Source organism: Schistocerca cancellata, chromosome 1, assembly GCF_023864275.1.
Source record: "Schistocerca cancellata isolate TAMUIC-IGC-003103 chromosome 1, iqSchCanc2.1, whole genome shotgun sequence".
Classification (NCBI taxonomy): domain Eukaryota; kingdom Metazoa; phylum Arthropoda; class Insecta; order Orthoptera; family Acrididae; genus Schistocerca; species Schistocerca cancellata.
In genome coordinates this window covers 1,104,787,403-1,104,810,950 of record NC_064626.1, presented here as the reverse complement: position 1 = coordinate 1,104,810,950, position 23,548 = coordinate 1,104,787,403, and the positions used below count along the sequence as shown (strand labels likewise).

The following is a 23,548-nucleotide window of genomic DNA, read 5'->3' as shown; positions in this document are numbered from 1 at the left end:
AGTTGCTGCAGCTGCATCATGTCAGATTTGAAGATGATAATCTTTAAAGTGTGCTATCGTAAAACCCTTGTTCTATTTCTGTGTGACATCTCTGTCATAGCACATCATCTGCATGAAAAGTATATTTTCAAGACTTCACTAAGTGCTTTTGCCCCTACCTCCACTCCTGTCCTTGAAGGGCCACTCCCCCTCCCAACATATCCAGTAGGCGAGCATATTTTAGGTGTTGTTAGTGTGAGGTAGTAGCTGTGCTGTCTTTGGGTGATTTAACAAGTCATCAGCCAATAAGTGTTCACTAGCCAGAAATGGGTAACATTTCCTCAATTATGACCAATCATATTCTTTGAGACTCAGTGTTTGAATTTAGAAGGTTGATGATTGATATTGTTGCTGAATACAGTACATCAGAAATGCACACCAAAAGATGAGATTAGTTATAAGCGGCACAGCAAAAGGTGATGGCTCGGCCCCTTCATGATGATGATGATTGGTGTTTTAGGGCGCACAACAGCGAGGTTATCAGCGCCCGTGGGCCCCTTCATCATGTGCTGGTTCAGTCTGGAACACTTCACATTGGCTGTCTTGTTTTTCTGTTACTGTTGCAACCTAGCACTAATTATATCATAACTGCGTGGTGAACTTCAATGTTGCAAGTTGTGCTGGCAACAAAGGTTGTGGAATACATCAGCATTTCCTCTCTTACGTCTCCCCTCTCCACAATGGCCTAAAATATTCCCTTAACTCTCCACTATCACCCATGCTGTGAATCATCTTTCTTCTGTGCCACTTATAACTCGTTCAGTCACATCAGATGTTAATAGGAGGAAAACAAGACGCAGTCAAGCGAGACTTCGAGTAAGAACTTAAAATTGATGTAAATCTTACAAGGAAGAAATGTAAAACTGGGAAACTTTTAGCATTGATCTTATGGGTTTTCAACAGAGACTACACACTTATGGTGTAGAATAGCGAAAAATGTAAAATCAAAGAATGTAAAATCGAAGTTTCAGTGTATCTAGAAAAGTGGTTCATAATTCAGCTATACTTATGCAGTTATCCCATTTGAAATCTTTAACATTGACAGGATTTGATAAATTTCCTAACAGAAAAAAATAGAGAGAAATTCACATACATTACATATCTTACTTGACGATACTACAGGCATCGAAGTATCTTCTTAAACTATATATGCTGAATTGCTTTTCTATATGTGCTGAATTGCTAATTCTTTTAATATCAGCTGTAGTGGTGATGTATATCCTATACATCTGTGACATATGAAAATTTGCACTGGACTGGGACTCAAACCCAGATTTCCCACTTTTTGCACACAGTCACATTACCACTTAGGCTACCCGAACACGCTCTCCAGACTAACTCAAACTTCCATATGTTACACTGTCTACATTCTTGTCATAGTCAGATCATCGCTCACAACTTAACTTGTATTTCCACACTAGGAAGAATGAAACTATGAGGAATCAAGGCTATATCATCATCATCATCATCATCATCATCATCATGATCTTTATCCTCATCATCTATGCCCTGCGTAAGGCTTGCAATACATTTGTTACTTGACAATCCTACAGTTGTCGAATTATTTTTCTTTTTTGTTCCAAAATATATTCACTGAATTACGAATTCTTTTAGCATGTGAACTGTGAATTCTTTTACCATCAGCCGCATTGGACATAGCTACACTACCCACTGGGATGAACAGATAAGACCTTGATGTAAAGATGTAGACAGCGTGACATGTGGAAGTCTGGGTCTGTCCAGGAAGCACGCTCAAATGGCCTAAGTGCTAAGGCCGCCACTCATGTAAGCAGGAAATCTGGGTTTGAATTGCAGTCCTGCACAAATTTTCATATGTGACTGATGGGTATTATAGCTGCACCCAATACTGAAGATGCTAAAAGAATTAGCAATTTGGTGAATGTATTTTGGGAAGAAAAAAGTCACATACATTACTTGAACCAAACCTTCAAATCATTTCACTGGACTTCCAGTACAGCCATGGCTCTTGAGGTAATATTTTATTAAGGTCTTATAAACTTCAGGATTGAACACATAGATCTTACACTGCAGGTCTATAATTTAAAGCTGCAAGTACGGGGATACCTCAGGAGATAAAAACACAGCACAAACTTAAATATAAATTGAAATCAGTTTTGAGTTGCGCAGAGTCTTGAGATCTCTTTAAAAAGTCTATACACAGTGTTTCAATAAGTGGATTTTAGTTAGTCTTGTCTACTCCTCAACTGATTGCACTGAGTTCTTGGAAATCCTCCATGTCAGAAGTGTGAATGGATGAATTTTCACTTTGTAGAAGTGTGTGTGCTGATTCGAGACTTCCTGGCAGATTAAAACTGTGTGTCAGACTGGGACTCAAACATGTGACATTTGCCTTGCACAGGAAAGTGTTTTACTGACTGAGCTATCCAACCACAACCCACACTCTGCCTTCATAGCTTCACTTCCTCCAGTATATCTTCTATTACCTCCCAAACTTCTCAGAAGCTCACTTGCGCACCTCTTGAAACTAACACTCCTAGCACATGCCAAAGTATAGTGAAAATTCATACTGTTAGAAGATCTATGAAATATTGCAATTCACAAACCACTCTGTTTGAACAGAAGCCTCAATGTGCAATTTTTTATGCTGTTAATCTAATAAGTAACAGTTCCAGAATCAAACATTGGAAAACTTAGGATGGAATGTAACAATATTGTGAAAAGGAGAGTTGCTACTAACCATATAGCAGAGATGTCTCTGGCAAACTGAAGCCACACTGCAATCAGCAGTGCGGTCTTGTAGCCATCTGTTCTGCACAGCCAAGATGGTTGATACAGTGTGGCTCATATATAGAGCATGCAGTGTGGTTTGTTAGGCAACAAGACAAACACAAGAAAGAAGAGAAAGAAGGATGGACATTGAGTATAGTGATACATTTAAAAATAGTAACAAAAGAAAACAGCACTGGGCTAGGATCGAAGAAAAGCCATCAGGAAAAAATATCCATTAATGGAAAATCCTGTAGCCACACTGCCGCAGTGTAGCTACAGTTGCCTTAGATTGCAGTCGTGTGTTTGTGTGTGTGTGTGTGTGTGTGTGTGTGTGTGTCATCTATTTTTGACGAAGACCTTGCAGGCCAAAAGCTTTATTTGTAACAGGCTTTTTGTTGGACCTATCTGCAACTAAGCATATCTGCTATATGGTGAGTTCCAGAATCAGAATTTTACGATCCCATAATGTGCATATGGAATCATTTGATATGCAATATAAAAGACTCACCAAAAATTATTAACTTATTATACTACTACAGGCATTGACAACTTTTCATGCATTTTTCACAAAATGCAGAGTTACAGAAAATGAATAAAAATATGTATCTTATATGTCACAATATTATGAGAAGGAAAGTTGCTACTCACCATATAGCAGAGATGCTGAATCGCAGATAGGCACAATAAAAACATTTTCACACTTAAAGCTTTCGGCCAATGGCCTTTTTCAACACACACAACTGCAGTCTCAGGCAACTGTGTGTGTGTGTGTGTGTGTGTGTGTGTGTGTGTGTGTGTGTGTGTGTGTGCGCAGCCCTGCAGCCAGGCGACTAATGCAAGTTTTGGTGTTCTCATAAAGATAAGTCATTTTAGATTATAAAAACATATAGTTTAGTACTAATTACATGGTAAATAGGTGTATTAGAGTGTCTTTTAAGCGTACCATTAACGGTTTCATTTTTCGTTACGTAATATAGCAGAAAACATGAAAAGATCGTACAGTCGCATTTTCTATTTACGTTTTGCCGCAGCAAATCTATAGAATTTTGTTTAGTTGTTCTTTGCTCTCTCAAGCAATTTAACTGTAGCATACCTCTTCATTATTTAACTCACATTTATGGAAAGTAGCGTAAAGTTTAAGTTGTTGTTTCAGAAACTTTGTACGGTTGTTTTTGTTTACACACTATTGCGTATAGGCCAAATTTGTGGAATCATATTTTCATATTTATCTGTTATTTAAGTGACTTATTCTTAGTAAACTATTACATTTATTGTGAGTGAAAAGTGCTTGAGTTGCCGTAGAATTGTTATGTCGGGGCTTTGATGTGACGGGTGCTGTAGTTTTTTCCAAGTGGGTGACTGTAGTGGCATGAGAATAGGGGAAGTAAATGAGACTCATAAGTGGTTTTGTAGGATATGTAGTAGAGATAGGAAGATACTAGAACAGGAGGGGAAAATTGCCACCCTTCGGGCTGAGTTAGACAAGGCCAGGGGAGATCTGGACAGGTTAAAGAGGGAAAAGGGTAAAGAGAGGTGGTAAGTGGCAACAGGCAACAGGAGGAACAGGCCTAGAACTTTGTCTGACAGTTTCGTGGTGAATGTGGAAAATATATTTGACCTGTTGCTTCAGTTAGGAGCTGGTGAGCCTCAAAAGCAGTTGCAGGTGTAGACAGGGCACAACAAACTTTCAGCAGCAAATTGAAAAGTAAGAATGTAGGGAAATCAGGAAAGAGAAAGAAAGTGTTGTTGTTGGTAGCTCCCAGGGAAGAGGTGTTGGCCAACTTTTGCAGGATGAACTAGGATCAGAATACCAGGTCACCATTTTTTTAAACCTGGTGCTGGTCTGGAGCAGTTGACAGAGGATTTAGGATCACTTTGCAAATATTTCACTAAGGAAGACACTGTGGTTATAGTGGGTGGGCCAGGTGATAGTATTGACAGAGGTCCTGGGTACAGTATACCCGGCAAAGATTGCATCAGCATCAAAGCATACTAGTGTTGAGTTTGTATCTGTTCTTGGGTGCCATGACCGACCTCATTTGAACTCTTCTGTCAAGAGAGTTAATTTGGAGTTAAAATGGCTGCTTATGTCGGGTGCAGGGTCACATATTGGTGTGGTTCCTGTTGATTCTCTCAATAGGTGGGATTACACTAGGCAAGGCTTTCACCTCATCAGGAAAGGGAAGGGTAAACTGGCTGGGAAAACAGCAGGAAAGTTAAAGAGGGGAGGCACTGTCATGAGGGATAAAATACCAGTGGTTATAGGGTTCAGAAAAGACACTTTTTTAGGGTAGGGGGGGAGGGAGACAGAAACAAACCAAATTTTAAGAGAGGTTAGGACTGAGGCAAACCTTCAGTTTCAGAAAGAAACCAAAAAAATATAATTCTAGCTTATTACATCAGCATAAACAGCTATTGTTTAAGAATTTTCAGTAATCATCAGATATTTCAACTCTACCCAATTTTAACTCAGTCAATGTGAAATGTCAGCTATCTTTATTGCATTAAAATATTCGAGGGCTGACAAATAAAATTAATGAATTAATTATCTGCATAGATGAATTAGAGACCTCAAACCCAGCTGACACAGTCTGCCTCTCTGAACATCATGTGACCACTGGTATAGAACTTCTAAGTGTTACAGACTTTAGGTTATCATCTCACTTTTATAGAGCAGAAATGGAGAAAGGAGGAGGTGCCACATTCATCAGGAGCTGTCATAAATTTAAGAACATAGACATTCATAAATTTTGCTTAGAACAGCATATGGAAGCATGTGCGACAGAAGTAGAATTTCACAAAAAATCCTTCATAACATTAAGTTATATCGAGCACCTGCAGGTAACCAATCTGTTCATAAACTACCTTGAAGCTGTACTGGCCCATTTAACAACCAAAAACAAAGAAATAGTGGTTGCTGGTGATTTCAATGTAGATTTCCTTAAAGATTCTCCCAGTAAGAATTTATCTGAGTTAATAACACTATCATTCAACTTAATTCCCATTGTAAGGTTCCCCACTAGGGTAGTCAATTGCTCACAAACAGTCATTGATAATATCTTTATAAAAAAGTCCAATGAACAAAATTATATTACAAAACCAATAGTCAATGGCCTCTCAGACCATGACATGCAGTTCCTACTGTTAAATGTTAATGATTGTAGCCATCCCCTTGAAAAAAAGTACTGCTGCTGCAAGTTCTTACACTTTTGTAATGCCATATTCAGTAGCACACCATGGAAGTGTTTCACTTCTTCCTTGGTAACATTTCTCCAGTCCCACCATGCAGAATGTCATGGAAGTGGTGTCACTTCATGTATTTTTGCTGTAGCGTGGCTGTTGTTTGGTCTGCTTTTTGTTGAAATTGGTTGTCTGTAAAAAGTAACTAAAAGAAACCAACTGCCGATGATGGAATATTATCAGTTTCAGTGATAAAACCACGCTTTGAATTGTCAAAAGGAAAATCTGTACAGTCAAGAGTCATTTTCACTCCACATTCATCAGGAATCTCTCGTTAATCATTAGAAAAATGCACTTTTCAAGTATTTGCATCATCATCTTCACAAGAATTGTTTAGAAATGAACCACTCTCATCATCAAAATCACTCACACTATCGTTGTCACTTAGAAATTTCTCTACAAGATGTCAAATCTTTTTCTCAGAAAGAACTGAACGTCAAGAATTAGTCATTGTGCACATGCCAACTTGAAAGTAATAATACATGAAATGAATTCACAATTGCGAATAAGGACAACCATCAGCCGTAGAATGGAATGACAACGAAAATTTGTGCCGGACCAGGACTCTAACCTGGATTTCCTGCTTATCGCGAGCGGTCGCCTTACCATTTGGCTATCTATGCAAGAACCATGTTTCTGTGACCTGTACTCATACATCCATTACGTATATTCCCATTCCAGTCCCAGTCCGACACAAATTTTCATTGTTGTCATTCCATTCTACAGCTGATCTTTATCCTGATTCACAATTGTAAATTCATGTCATGTATTTCATAACAGCTGTAGTCTCCTCAGTGCCTGTTCCTTCAGACATGCATGCATGTTCAAAGAAACTTTGCATTGTAATCAGAATAATATAGGCACTGCAATATCGTGTATATTGTATAAATGTAATAGTTCCAACATTCCTTTCAACACAACTGTAACAGTTTGACACTGAGTTAACACAGGTTCCCCTAGATGGCAGCACTAAGCACTATTGATGCCTAGTACTGTCAGAATCAGGCATGTTAGAGCCATGAAAAATCGTGTCGAATGAGGCTCGACATGGGAGAGGAAAACAAAATTCACAATGTCGAGCACCACTCCATGTTGGAGTGGAAAGATTTAATATTGATTATTAAAGAGTTTCTACATTTTATTGGCTCCTAATCTTATATTGTCTAGATCACACTTCTTCACCATATCAGCCTCCTCCTTCAGTCCTCCCTCCCCCTGCCCCTTGCATAAGCCAACTGTGGCCATATTGTACCTGGTAATGCATGCTTAATAGGAATTCCATTTCTGTAACTTTCTGCCACCAGTGCAAAATCAATTTGGTTTCTATAATTATCTGCTGATGATTCAAAATGTAGACTCCCCTCCTGTAATTTTTAATCATTTTTCCCATTGAAATCAGTAAGTGTCTCGGCACTACCATTTCTCCTTCCAAAATCGTGACTGCCTACTAGAGTTCCCTTCTTCCACAAAGGTATTCCAGTCCCTTACTATTTTGCAGCATCCATGATTATCGATTATTTTCTTTATTGTGCTACATATTTTCTCTACAAGCTGTTCATCATGTTCTGAAGTTTGCATATACACCTGTATAATAAATACAGGGTTTTTCAAAAAGGACTTTACAACTTAAACAATTCACTGAAATAAGATACAGAGCTGGGTTTAATGTTATTTTGTATGGAAACACATCAAGTTTTTTTACCTTAAACTAAAGATGTATGTGGCTTCAGTTTGTTATCCTGCACACATCCCATCAGAAGTCAATTTCTTCCCAAACTCGCTGTAGCATTGCAGGTGTTACTTGCTCAGTGCCAGTATAAATTCTTAATCTACGTTCAAGTAGCTGGCACACGAGGTACAAACACAATATCCTTGATGAATCCCCATTACAAAAAAAAAAAAAAATTGAGTGGTGTCATATCTGGGGAATGTGGGGGCCATGCAATTGGCGCATCATGGCCAATCCATTGACCTGGAAAGCGATATCTGAGAAAATCCCGGACATCGGCCAGGTAGTGTGGTGGTGCACCATCTTGCATGAAGTAAATATTTTGTTCTTTGTCACCCACATCGATCTGCGGTATCAAAAATTGTTGTAGCATATCCAGGTACACTATCCCATTGATGGTTCTCTCATGGGAAAAAAGGGGGCATACACTTGTATTTGCTCAATGCACAAAAAAAAACGTTCAGTTTAGGGCTATCACAAACATGTTGCAATGTTTGATGTGGAATTTCACTGCCCCAAATCCTACACTTATGTGTGTTAACCTTGGCACTTAAGTGAAAAGTCGACTCATCAGAAAAGGTGATTTTGTCCAAGAAATGTTCATCCTCATGTAATCGATTTAACATATCTGCATCGAAGTTCTTGTGAGCAATTTTACGAGTGTCTTTTATTGTTCGTACGATCGACAGTCTGTACAGTTTCAAATGCAAATGGTTTCTCAACACACGCCAAACAGTTGCATGTGGGATTTGCAGTTCACAAGATGCACGCTGGGTCAATTTGTTGATGAAATGATGTCTCACTCGCTCAACGTCATCGTTAGATGTGCTTGAACAACCTCATCATTTGCCATCTCTTACCGAGCACCCTGTTTCTACGAAACATTTATGCCACTCATAAACTGTAGGCCTACTCGGAGGATCTTTACATACTTGGTATGGAAATTACGCTGAACTGTCATCGTCGACTTCGATTCTTCAAACCAAAGCACACAGCTAGCATGCTCGGGGTCCAGTGAACGCAGCCATCTATAGCGCAACTGCCACTAGTGCTCCTTATGAAGTGATATGGCACTAGAAAACTAAGTGACACAAAACTTGATGTATTTCCCTACAAATTGACACTACAGTCTGCTCTGTAGGTACTATGAATCAATTAATATGAATTTTCAAAGTTTTAAAGTCCTTTTTGAAACACCCTGTACATTGTTTCAGCCTTTGCTGTTGCTTGCATAGTCTACATTTTATACACACTGTAGAGGCACAACCATTTAGGATAGGGAAAGTCAGTTTTGTGCGATATTCTGAGCACAAGTTATAGCCAGGTGCAGGCCGGATTGCAGTGAGTTATGCATACCAGCAGTTGCGAAGGCAAATCGAGGCCACAGAGGTGTAGAACTGCCGGACAGGGCACACACAGCAATTTTCATAGTACAAGTCATAGGCAGAACGGGGCCACTGGCCAACCTAAGTGTTATGCCTACGTGACACAAAGCAGTGCATTGGCAAAACAGAGGCGCACAGCCGAGTATAAATAGGTGCCCTTTTCTAATGAGATTCATTCAAGTGTGGCAGCTCTCCTGGATGGTGGGGCATATCACACCACCGGGCTACATGCACCAACAGATGGGGCGCCAGCGTCCCAGTTCATGGCGGGTCATTGGTTCAACCCTCTGAGGCCGAAGCGGGGTCCACAGCCAGTCAGTGGCAGGCCACTGTTTGGCTCGCCACTGCGGGCAGTCGTCTCGGCTCCCGACACACACTGGAGATATCCCGAGGCAAGGGCCACAGATTTAGATGCCGGATCGCGGGCACTTGTCGGCGCCGCAACTCAAGCTACGCCAGCGAGGAAACACGGCGCGGACCATCTTGCAGTTGTCAGCGGGCCGTTCGGCAGCTCCTCGGAACGGCACGGAGACAACAAAGATGGGGACAGCTGAGTCGGCAGAGACACAGACCGCCAAGTCAACTGCAGCATCCTGACAATGATGCAACTCTGCTGGCGTATAAGGCTGGCTCGACACAGCATTGCGTTACACAGGTCGCTGTGGTGCTTCCTCAGCATTGCGGGGCTCTGTGACGCAGACCAAGAGGAACAAAGGCACTGTAGTAAAAAACAATAAATCATTTGGAAAGTTCTCGCTGAGTTTTAATACTGCACCTCCTGGCACCCAACCACTACATTTGGCGTCTCCGGCCGCTACATTTGGTGTCAGAATAGCAGACATTGTCTGTACAGTATGATGTTTGTTGGATGTTTTTGTTATTGGTTGTGTTTTGCATATGGTCTGCCAGAAGCCACATTTTACGATTTGCGTAGGCACAATTTTTTTTAATTGTTTTTCATGGCATTTAATTACTTTTGTGTTAATTTGAGTATGATGTTACTGACTGTGATGATATGGAGCTGGAGAAAGTCAGGTTGTTCTTGTACTTAAATGTTTTGTTTCAGGACTAACTAGGAATGAAAGCAACACAATGGCAGGATCAGGAACGCAAGGTGTGTCAGAATGCGGGCAAGTGGTAGAGCACTTGCTCGTGAAAGGCAAAGGTCCGAGTTCGAGTCTTGGTCCGGTACACAGTTTTAATCTGCCAGGAAGTTTCATATCAGCGCACACTCTGCTGCAGAGTGAAAATCTCATTCTGGAAACATCCCCCAGGCTGTGGCTAAGCCATGTCTCTGCAATATCCATTCTTTCAGGAGTGCTAGTTCTGCAAGGTTCGCAGGAGAACTTCTGCAAAGTTTGGAAGGTAGGAGACGAGGTCCTGGCAGAAGTAAAGCTGTGAGGATGGGGTGTGAGTCATGCTTGGGTAGCTCAGATGGTAGAGCACTTGCCCGCGAAAGGTAAAGGTCCCGAGTCTCGGTCTGGCACAAAGTTTTATTCTGCCAGGAAGTTTAATATCAGCGCACACTCCACTGCAGAGTGAAAATCTCATTCAAGTAGTAGAGTATTTGTAGTTTTTTTTGTTTTCTTGTCATGTATCATTGGGTTTACATAGATTAATTAGGCATTGTATTTTATACGTATTTTCGAATATAGCCTGCTAGGGGCAGCAATCCTTTTGAAGAGGGAGGAAGCGTGATGGTGATCCCTGTCCTCAGGTCACTGAAAAGGGACGTGTAGCGTCTGACGTATGTGGTGTTTTGTTGGAGGAGGAACCAACCAAAATTCTGGAGAAATAGATGCATCGGAGTATATTTTGTGGCAAAGCCATAATAAATATGTGTTGAATGATGTCAGAGTCGTACGATTTCCTGTTTAAATTTTTAGTTATTGACTGTGCTGGGTCAGGAAAGTCATGTTTATTGCACCAGTTCATAAAATGTAAATTTAAGGATGAAAGTAATCACACAAACGGTTGTTGCGGCCACAAGTAGTAAGCGTTGCTTCATGCAGTCGAGAATGGCAAAACAGAGGCACACCAGCAACCGAGGTGTTGTGAAGTAAGCACACACAGATAACCTTGCTGACAGCAGCAGTGTACCCACAGGCTGACGCAAGGATGCACACAGACCGGGCACCGAGCAAAGCTTGGAGAGTGCTGAGTAAGGGGAAGTGAGGCCAGCACGCTAAGTTACGCTGCAATCTACTGCAGCAGTAATAACAAAAAGCTACCACTGAGGGTAAAAAATGTCCTCCTGCCGGATATAAATAGTGGAGCGCAGGCAGCAACAGAGAGAAACCATTAGGAAGCAGCTCGGATCAGAGGACGGACGTGGTCCGTGTCCGAATGTTCAATCTTTGTAGGTGACGATTCCGGAAGTCTGTTCCAGCTCACAGGACTCATCCGTTCGCCGCCAGATGTCAACTTCAGCTCTAGAGGTCAGCCCGAGTTCGGTCGGCACCATGGCTGACTAACTACAGTGAGAACTTCCAGCAGGACCGGCCGCAGCGTGGTCTTGGTCACTGGCGCCTCCGGGGACTGACACCCGGACTTCAAGGCAACCCGGCCCCATGGCGCGTGGTCCATCCATGACGGGACCTCACAGACATTGCGACTGACGGCTTCCCAGCCACCGGTGCAGCAGGTGTCAGCAGCTGACCTCATGGTGATGTGGCTCTGTGGACGTGCCGTACTGGGGTGCCGAGTTCATCCCAATCACAGGGCATCCTGGCTTCAGCGGAGCTCTGGTGGCCTGAGACTCCCGAGTGCAATCAGCGGTGCACGTTGCGCGCATTGTCGGAGAATCTACACAGCAGCAGCCAGGCGGAGGAATCCACAGGGCTGGGCAGCAACGACGAGGGAGAAATTGTAAAGAAAGTTCAATAAATAATTGTAAAACTCTACGCCGTCTCAGTCTTTGGCGCAGCCTCTGTGTCTGCTGCTAACAAGTGGTGCAGAAGTCATAACACGGTGTTGAGTTTCAATCAAAAATAGAGAATGTTGGAGGAAAATCTGTGAAGCTACAAATATGGGACATGTGCACGGTGCAGTTATTTTTAGCCAGGGGAAAAGGAATAGACTGTCCAAGGGACATTGCGGAACCAATATTGAGCTTGCAACGGGTTGGGATGCACTGGATCTTCTCCACCTACGAGAACTTGGTAGTAGTAGTAGCAAGTTGTTTTGAGCGGGGAGTATTTGCAGAAGCAAAAAGTATAGAGCTCGAGGGGAGCGGAATTTTAATCAATGAAACTAAGTGTAACATAATAGGACCAACCTTCCCCCTGCCACCACCAATTTCAGGAGGCACAAATTGAATGTTACATAGCCACAGCTGTACTGAACAGAAGCCACTTTAGAGATTTTGCCAAGGCAGACTCTGGCCTTGTTAAATCAAACTCTGGGGCCAGGTCTGTTGAGATCTGTAAACCAGTTCATTTTAGAGCAAGAGGGGCGCATATCAGCCAAACAGCTAGTGCAACATGTAGCTCAGTATACGGAAAGGCAACGGCAAATAACGATCATTTTGAGCACCTCTGAGCCAAGTGTCATCGCAGCCTTAACTTTGCTATGTGTTGTTTTCTTTCTGATCAGGCAGAGAGCTAATTCCTAAAGGGAACCAAGGGTAGTCCAAGACCCAGTGGATTAGATACCAAGGGTGTGAGGCATATAGGTAAGGGTTGATCAAGCAGTGGTCGTCCAGTAAGGAATTTTTACGTTTTGTTTCATGTCTTGGTTATAAGAGGGCACTAGACCACAGTTAAGTTTTCTAGTAGTAAGGAAATATGCCATAGGTGCCAATCCAAACAAGTTAAGAGCCAGTTAAGGGTCGACCTGGAGACTGGGTTTTTCCGAAGAGGGGAATAATGTAGCGGCACCATCGTTTAGGCTGGGAAAGTCAGTTTTGTGCGATATTCTGAGCACAAGTTATAGCCAGGTGCAAACTGGATTGCAGTGAGTTATGCACACCAGTAGTTGCGAAGGCAAATAGGGGCCACAGGGGTGTAGAACTGCCAGAGAGGGCACACATAGCAGTTTTCATGGCGCAAGTCACAGGCAGAAGGGGGCCACTGGCCAACCTAAGTGTTATGCCTATATGACGCAAAGCAGCACGTTGGCAAAACAGAGGCGCACGGCTGAGTATAAATATGTGCCATTTTCTAACGAGATTCATTTAAGTGTGGCAGCTCTCCTGGACGGCGGGATGTATCACACCACTGGGCTACACGCAGCAACAGATGGGGCGCCAGCGTCCCAGTCCACGGCGGATCGTTGGTTTGACCCTCTGAGGCCGACGCGGGGCCCACAGCCAGCCAGCAGTGGGCCACTCATTGGCTTGCTACCATGGGCAGCGGTCTCGGCTCCTGACACATGCCGGAGACATCCCGAGGCAAGGGCTACAGATTCGGATGCCGGATCGTGGGCTCTTGTTGGCGCCGCAACTCAAACCTTACCAGCGAGAAAACAAGGCGCGGACCATCTTGCAGTTGTCAGCAGGCCACTCTGCGGCTCCTCAGAGCGGCGCGGAGACAACGAGGATGGAGACAGCTGAGTCAGCAGGGACATAGACCGCCGAGTCAACTGCAGCATCCTGACAACTACGCAACTTCGCTGGCGTACAAGACTGGCTCAACACAGCATTGCATTACACAGGCTGCTGGAGTGCTTCCTCAGCATTGCGTGGCCCTGTGACGCAGACCAAGAGGAACGAGGGCATGGTAGTAAAAAACAATAAATCATTTGGAAAGTTCTCACCGAGTTTAAATACGGCACCTCCTGGCACCCAACCACTACATTTGGCATCTCCAGCCACTACAACCCTTAGCTCCTTCTTTTGTCATAACCACTACTACTATTCCTTCCTTTTAAATTGTCCTCCCGAGTGGTACATTACATATTCACCACACTACTTGTAGCAATGTTCTCACATTCCAGAAACGTATCCTAAGCATTTAATTTACACTCATAAGTAAGCAACAAGCTTTTTAGTACCCAATTTCAGTTTATCAGCTACGAATTTTCCATTAGGGTCACAGGTAACATTGAAAATTTCAAAACAGGCATTGTAAGAAATTTGCAAATTATACAATTTTAGAATGTTAATCCTGGAACAAGTAAAGAAGGCATTAGGTAACATCTATTTAATGAAAGGCTAGCTAAGGTAACAAATATTGAACTGAATGATGCTGAAACTTCATTAATGCTTAAAGGTTCATATGACAGTATTGAAAACATAAATGAAACCATTGTCATGTGTATGTTATATGTGCAGCAACCAATGGCGGGCGGTCATCATGGGCTACAGCACACTGTAAATATTGCACTAAATTAAGAGAGCCAGAAATTGAACAAAAATTACACCAGTTCTCTTCATATTGAATGCTGGTATCCAAATAAGATGAATGAAAACATGTTTTGTGGCAATTTATCTGTGATAACTAGAAGCCAGTGTCGAGTGCTCAAATGATGAGCTAACCAAGCAGCAATCAACTCAGAGAAGGGACGCATCTGCCTGTTTTCGACTGCAATGCTCCAAAATTATGTAAATCCTGCTGCCACTGAGGGCACTACATTGTTCACAGAACCAGGCTGAAAACTCTGTGTAAAAGTATTGTGGAAGCATTGTGACGAATTTTAGGTGAGCACTTGTCATAATGGTGCAGTGGCAGACTGGTCTAATGGATAGACTGGCAGTTTATGAGCTCAGATTTGAAACCTGCTGCTGCCAACTCACCCCCTCCCTCTTTCGGTGTTAAACTATTAATTATGAAATTTAGCCCTTTGACTGATACATGTGTGCTCTCCACATTCCATGCTGAGAGCAACTTTGTCACCACTGTTACTGCTTGCTCAATGCTCCTACCTGTGTATTCTAGCCACTATGAAATACTTATCATCCGATTTTAAGAAAATCATTCAGTGAAAAAATTTGATTTTTGCACATCTCACAGCTTGATATCTCCACTCAATAAAGGACTGAATTTCTTTTCATTATTCACCATAGCTACTGTATTGCATCAGTTAAGTAAAACATTGCATGAAATTTTAAAGAGTCTGCAGAGATAAAAACACATTGCGTGAACTTTGCTTATGGTCGATTTAGTCCATACACAGCTTTTTATGAAATGTAGATAAGATATCAAAATTTTATAAAAAAGCTGAGAACAGAATGATTTCTCATTTAATTTTCATGACGTTAGTTTTTATATCTGTTGGATGGTCATGCAAGTCATCCACATTTCTTCCCTGCACATCAAGAATCATGTGCTCATAACAACCATCATGTTTCATAGAGAGTTCAAGATACCAGAACAAGATATTTTGAAAATGACAGTGTGCAAAAAGGCATGTATGATAAATACTTGAATTTTTTTATTCAGTGAGATATGGCAGCAATTTACCTGCAGCAGCAATCCAAGAGTCAGTGGAACAGGACATGTAAACACGTGAATAAAGCTTAAGTTCTCTAAGCATAGAGTATGAGGGATTTTTTGAGCAGTGCTACACAAAACGGTTCTGTAGCCATGAACTGGTACTTTGTCAACTCGTGTACAGTTCCCACCACTTTCTTCTTTTTTTTCACTTTATTTTATTCTTCACAATGTTAACAGATTAATTATAAAATTTAAATATATTTAGACAGTTCAATTTACTTATGATTACTAATCTTGTAAGTCAAAAGGTAGTAGACGTAAAATTTTGCATGAGCTGTCACTGGCTGCAACTACACCTCAACCTTTTGTGTGTAGCTGTATTGTTCAAATGATGCTTCCTATTATCCAGTGGTTTTATCTGCACTGTATCCATTACATTTTACAAGGATGCCAAGCTAACCTTACATATTCTTCATGATGATGCTATTTTGACTCAGTTCTATGTTTTGTTAATACTGTATGATTGTAATTAAACTGGTGGCATTCCAAGTGCTGCAGTATGGGCTCCACTGGAGGACGTTCATAAATTGGTGTGCTCATGAAGTATGCTGAAAAAATAATAGTTCCACTTTCTGCCACCAAGTGAAAATGTGGTGCTGAAAGCAGTCAGAATGTGGTGTGGGTGCACAAAAAACTGAGGAATGATCAAACACATGATATGGATGGTCCAGGCACATTTATTAGGATATGGTCACAAATAACAACACGTGTTCAATACAATCTCCTGACTCAACAACATGCCGCATCCATAACACAACAAGGTTGACAGTTGCTCACAATATATCTGACGTAATGAGAGCGATACGCCATCCTGATTGACATGATCTTTCAGATAGCCCTACAACCAGAAATCACATGGGTTTAGGCTGGGGGATCTGGAAGGCTTCGCATCTTGAGATTGCTTAGCGATGTGGTCATTACAGAAGATTTCTCAAAGCAAATCTTTCACAGAGCATGCGACATGTGGTGTCACCCCTTCTTGCATTACAATAGTGATGTGGACACAGTTGCGTTCTTGCACAGCTGTAGGGAAGTGTTGCACAAGGAGGTCCTTATAATATGCAGATGTCACTGTACACCTAACAGGCCTGTGAGGTGTCATCCCTTAGAAAAAAAATGGACCGAGAATGAAGGTGCTTGTGAAACCGCACCAGACAGTCAGATAAATAAGTGTAGTGGATGTTCCTGCAAAACACAACTGTTGAGCAGGGGGGAGAGAATACTCACGACACAGCTCAAGCACTGGCTGCAGAATTTGAGGCACGTGTTGCAAGTCAGCTATAGCTACAGCAACTCTTCAACAGCTGCCATGGGAATGGGGTGCCTCCTTCTCCCTGCTGCACCACTTAATTCACCCATTTGTTCAAATTTCTTCATTATATTTTTTAAGCCATTTATTGACGCAGGGCCTCTTTGCAACTGTTTCTGTCAGCGATACTCCCACAATGCAGCACTGCTGTCACTGCTGTTCTGATAAAACAACTTCACCAGCAGTGCGTGGTCTTTCTTCTCACTAGCCATTGTTCTTCATACAGAAAAATCAAACTTCTTAACCCTTTACAGCCAACTGTCACTTCACAATACAAATCAACATGTGTCGCCAAGTGGCATACTGATGTCAAAACAGGAAACATTTCACATTCTGACTGATTATAGCACCATATTTTCGCCTGGTGGCAGAATTTGGAACTACTATTTTTTTTTCAGCATACTCTAAGAGCACCATGATTAATTGACATATCTACACATGTTTCAACTTCCTGCGATGTATACAGCCTGCACTGCAGCACTCAGAACACCAACAGTTTAATTATAACCGTCTGGTATATTATTAAATTACCTGTTTTTATGTAATTTACACTTCTCTCCACATAAGTATTTACTTTATCACTTTTGTTTTTAATGATCTCAGAATGGCTATTAATGGCTGAAAACTGGTAGTCTGAGTACATTATTTTGTTATCATACGACTGGAAGCCAAGAAACTGCTTCAGTTCAATGTGCCCACTCAGTGGATAAGGAGGGCATCTTAGAAGGAATGGTCAGTATTCAGGGATATGACAGGAATGATCATTCAGAACAAAAGAGTCTAGTAAATATAGGCTCTAAAGTGCATACCTTAAGAGCTATGAGCAAGTATTCACTGAGCAATGTGGTGCAGTGGTTAGTACACTGGACTCACGTTTGGGTGGACAATGGTTCAAACATGCATCGGGCCATCCAGATTTAGGTTTTCCATGATTTCCCTAAATCGCTCCAGACAAATGCTGGGTTGATTCCTTTGAAAGGGAACAGCCAATTTCCCTCACCATCCTTGACACAATCTGGTCTTGTGCTCCATCTCTAATGACCTTAATGTCAACAGGACATTAAACCCCATATTCCTTCCTTTCTTTCTTCATTAGCACTTGTTCATCTGTGTTACTATGAAACACAACTCTTCTACTGAACAAGTGTCCATACCTCTTAAGTTATGCATTTTAGAGTCCCAAAATTGCGAAATCCATGGAATTTGCTGGTAGCACTTGTACATAATAAACTGCAGTCGCACTTAATTGTGTGTATTGTGTATTGAACCGGGACCTAGAAATGACAGAGAGGCTTCATCCTGCCGTAGCCCTCAGGTTCACAACCTCACAACAGGCCACAGCAGTTCACCCACCCCATCTACACCACACACCGAACCCAGGGTTATTGTTCAGTTCAGCGCCCAGTGGACCCCCCACGAACGTCTCATACCAGACAAGTGTGACCCCAAATGTCTGCATGGTAATTATGGTGTACACATACATGGAGACAATGTTTACGCAGCAATCACCGATATAGTGTAACTGAGGTGGAATAAGAGGAACCATTCCGCATTCACTGAGACAGATGGAAAACCACCTTAAAAACCATCCACAGGCTGGCCGGCACACCGGACCTCGACACGAAGCTGCTGAGCGGGTTCATGCTGGGGACTGGCATGCCTTCTGCTCGGGAAGCAGAACGTTAGACCGCATGGCTAGCTGGGTGGGTCTCACTTAATCAATTTTCATTCAAAGTAAATTCTTTGATTAAATAAAAGGTGGTTATGTGGGGACAAAATTTTCAGTCACTTTCCCATTTATCTGATAAACGTTACAGATAGACTGAAAATGTCTCTTTTCAATCATTACGATTCCATAAATAATTTTTTTTTCAAACTTGTAGCTTTTATGATGCTAAATAATACAACTAATTTTTATGCTAAATAACATTACTAAATTTTATCGCACAACTCAAAGGATAAATATTACTTTTCTCAATTAGTGAGTCTTTTGTTTTGTGTATGTTATATGTACACTGCCAAAATTTTATTTTATTCTTTCTTCCACATTTAGAGCTGTTGGAATTTTAATATTACAAAAAAAGGATAAAAAGTCATATATTTTGACTGAATTAGAAAGAAAGAATATAATAATATATTTTGATGACTTGTCTCATTATCATTTCGTGGTTTACAATTTTATAAGCACGCACCTGCAGCTGCACAACGAAGAGGTGTTACACCAACTGCACCCATAGTTTCATTTAGTCTTGAAGGCTTTTCATTTAACAGAAATACCATTTTCTCGAAGTCACTTTTCAAGACTGCTTCATGCAGAGAAATGTCTTCATCTGGGTCGATCATGAAGTTAAATACTTCAGCCATTTCCCTGATTCCAGTACATGAATCAGTGCCTGTTACAGGTACATGCCAAATTACAAATAAAGGCACAGGCTACTGTGAGAGAACTAACATTAAACATTACAAAATAACTGAATTGTACTATACAGTCTTCTCAAGTATCTTCAAAATACTTTTATTAAACACAAATAAATATGACAAGGTTTTTAAATTGAACACAGACTATTGACATTCTCGTGCCCACTTGGTTGGAAGCTAAGTGAAAAGAAACTTCACCAACATTTGAAAGATTAAGCAATCAATGCAACTACACTGCTTCTAACAAATAAGCAGAATTAAAGACAAAGTGAATATTTTACAAAATATTTTCAACAGGAATCTTTTTATAAAACATTCTGACAGAATTCACTTATTATGCAAACTAAAACAAGATGTATATAAACAGTTATTCCCACCTTGAAAGCAAGCTTACTATTACAAAACAATGTTCACAAAGAATACTTTGTATTTTTGTTACTAACACACCATGTAATGTACAATATGTTTCACCAGTATTACAATGCGTAAAAAATCTGCTTTTTATCAGTAAAAAAAAAAAAAAAAAAAAAAAAAAAAAAAAAAAAAAAAAAAAAAAAAAACCACACACACACACGCGCACACACAGAATTTTGATGCTAATTTATCTGCTTTATTTAAATAAATACAAAAAAACACTAACTTTGAGATGAGAACAGAAATAAGTTTTCTTCTTACATGCAATTAGAAAATTACAGAGCAGTTGTTTCACACACAAGAGAAACAAAGCATGCAAAACTGTTATTCCCTTCACTATTAAAAGTCACTCTAACACACACACACACACACACACACACACACTTAAGAACACAAACAACAGAACTTTAGGTACCTGTTTAGTTAGTGGTAATGACAATTAAGCTACTGCTCACATGCAAAGGTATGAAGAAATGGAATGTATGCAACAGCAGCTGCAGCTAGTAGCAAATACCAGTAATGATAATAGAAAAAATAATAAATGGTGCTTTTCATTTTCTTAAGAATATTTCACTTTATGTTTCACTTCCATTACTACTTCTTGTTAACCCCCTTGTAATGCCTGTGACCTAATTTTCTTTGTTCTCATTTTCTTTCCTATTCAGTTAAAAAAAATTATAAGAAAGTCCCCTTATCACATTATTGTTGTGAGTGTAAGTTGATGGGTACCATACACTGATATTTGGAGCTTTTGCTCTCTTTTACACTTTGTTATTCTCATCTGTTCCCGATCATGTTGTCCCTAAGAATACTTTTCATATCATTCCATTGATATGAAGCATTGTTTATGCTTCCCCTTCTGCTGCCATCCATCTCATTATTTTGGTTGTGATGTGGTCATACATTTGTGTGTTATGTGTCTGAGTGAATGGTTTTCCTCTGTTATTTACTATTTTCTGCTTCTCGTGTACATATATTTATGCTAACACATCTGTTTTTAAGCAAGTGTGATAATAACCAGAAACTATTATTTTTCACAATACATTGAGGTATTAAGGTAAATGACTTACCCCTGCCTCCATTACAAATAATATTTTCTTTTAATTTCTGTAGGAACTACAGACCTAGTTACCAAAATGTATTATAACACCATATGTTACATGCAATGATATGAACACAGAGGACTCATTCTGACTAAAATAATATCATGGCAACTGATACAATCCAATGAATAAAATGACAATATGTAAATTGTAATGTACAATTTACAGAAGAGGATGTACTCATATAATAATTAGGAAAATACAAGAACAATTATGTATCATTTGTAATTACATTAGACACTTGATAGCTACAACATTAATGTACCATAATAAATCGCATTTTCTACACATCTTAAAACTGTTTACAAAAGTCTGTCCCTATTGTGCAACATTTACAAAACCATAATATTTGACTATTACTCTAGCTGTCATTGATATTTCTCTATAAGTAGTAATAACACCAAACATTACTGATTTTTTCCTACTGTTTTTCTATACTAAAATAACTGTGGATTCAAACTTTTAGTATAAACAGTACTGGAAATGAACTTTTAACCATCAAAATACACATATTTCAATAACAAAGTATTCACTATTCTCTCTTTCATTACTCCACATTTCATAATAAACATGGATGTAGCAAAAGAAAATCACAGTACATTTCCATAGTGTCACTTAAGTGAATGGGAGTAATGAATCCACATTCATAGAGTAATTTCAAATTACAAACTATGCAGAGTGTAGAATTTGGTCATATATTTGTTCTTCCCTTCTATAAAATATTCAACACATTATCTGTTATTTATACGTTGCCCTTCTGTAGGAGAAGACAAACCAAGCAGTTTCTCTTTCAGGTAAGCTACAGATGCAACCCTTATCATATTCTGAAGTTGCAAACTTTTACCTTTTGGGGGATTTTCAACATCTTTTGTGCCCAGAATTGTGATCTTTTTACTTAAGGAGTCAATGTTTTCAGCTAATTTCAGAAGCTTTCCCCTTAAAATATGTGCCTCTTCTGGGGTATGTGCTGTTTCCCCACACTGCAAAGATTCACACATTTTAAAATACACTTCAGCCATCTCATCAGCTTCTTTTATATATGATGCAAGGCGTTCATAAAACTGACTTATTATTGGTTTCTGGCTTCGATTTTCTTTCAGTTTCTCCCTGGCTTCCAAAAGTTGTTTGCAGTGCACACAGAGGCGTAAATTCTGTTCACCAGTCATATTATCCATAAATGACTTTACAGAACTGAGACTGGCCACAGAGCTGGAATGCTCCAAAGCCCCACTGTTTGTATTCTTTTGTTTGTCTACATTGAATGAAGTACAAGAAAGATCATGACCAAATCCAGAACCTGTCATTTTCTTAGCAACACCAAGCTCAAGAAAATGAGAACACTCATTACACATAATAGCGCCACAGAGACGGCAATGATGTTTCCTTCGAGCAACATGAAAACTTTTTGCACAGCTAGGACAAAGCTTCACATCTCGATCATCAATCCATGGTACTATAGCTTGTTCATGCAACTTCCTCTTCACTGGATCCGCCGGTACATCTCGCAGCAACTTATCCAGTCGAATCAATAATTTATTTGTTTCTGCAGCATATCTCTCCAAACGAGAACCCCTAAATATACGAAAATATTCTGAGTGTGATCTGAATGCCCCTATTTCTTGAGGTTCATACAATAGCACTTCAAAACTATCTTGTAAATGTGCTGTGGTCCTAAAATCAGCAGGTAGATCTTCATCTTCCAACTTAAGGATTCTCTTCTTTGCCTTTCCTAACAGACCTTTAATTGATTTGATCACATCTTGATCTTCTGTGTGCTCTTCTTGAAAATGTGTCTCAAGGCTTTTTGGAGATCCTAAATCTGCCTTACATATCGGACACAGGAAACCCTCTATTATCTCACCTCCTTCAGCCATTTAAATTATTTATGAAAAGATGTGAAATAAGTAATGGAAATACTGAAATTGATTATTCAGGTTACCACACCAGTTTTCCATAATACAAAATTTGGTAAGCAGCAGGAACAAGTTATCTCCTGCATGTTAATGTGAAATGTAGTAGTATTCTCCAACAGTGGTGAACTGGAATGAAAACATACAAATAAATTACAGAGTGAAGAAATCTCTTTTTCTTAAACACTAATTGTAAAATAATCTCTTTGACCATTCTTAATTCATTATACGTCAGAGCACTTGCAAAAATATCATTTACATGTTTTCACTACTAATGTAGGAAGATTTTCAAAATATGTCTCAGAAAAACTGCAGCAACACTCTTCAACAATTATCTGAATGTTTCCTATATGCATGTGATAATAAATCACAATGTCAATATCCTTTGTCATAGAAATGTATTTTGAGATTGTCACTCTCTACTGTTGGCCGATATTGAAGATAACTGTTTGTCAACACAACAGATAAACACACAAAACAGTGCTGTATACAAAGAGGCAATCACATATATCCAGGATATATAAAATTTACAATAGTCCTATTCAGCACTATGATAATTAGTTACTGCATAAGTATGTACACAGCACAGACTTACTGAAGAATATGGAACATAAGAGACTTCACAAAAGACATACAAAAGACCATGTAAATTAAAGCAACAGAAAGCACAGAATAGGGCTTCAGAATAAAAAATAATTCCATTCAAGTGGAAAAGTATCAGTCTGATTTTTATCGGAGTCTTCACCAACATAAACAGACAACTCATAACACTGCCACAGCTGAAATACTAATGGCAGCATAACAACAATATTTAAA

The 23,548-nt window shown here is 40.1% G+C and overlaps 1 protein-coding gene across 6 annotated transcripts in view; it reads right to left on the bottom strand.

Annotated features, from left to right (window-relative positions):
* The window catches only part of LOC126091954 (ankyrin repeat and SOCS box protein 1-like), a 149,203-nt gene that overhangs the window by 89,866 nt on the left and 35,789 nt on the right, over positions 1 to 23,548 (bottom strand). For 3 of the 6 annotated variants that reach the window (XM_049907332.1, XM_049907322.1, XM_049907341.1), the window contains exon 2: positions 19,080 to 19,280. In XM_049907332.1, coding sequence (XP_049763289.1) covers positions 19,080 to 19,251 — 172 coding nt within the window. In that variant the 5' untranslated portion in view covers positions 19,252 to 19,280. Of the gene's footprint in view, positions 1 to 19,079; positions 19,281 to 19,872; positions 22,862 to 23,548 lie in introns of those variants that run through there. The other 3 variants (XM_049907296.1, XM_049907305.1, XM_049907314.1) reach the window with 1 other exon arrangement.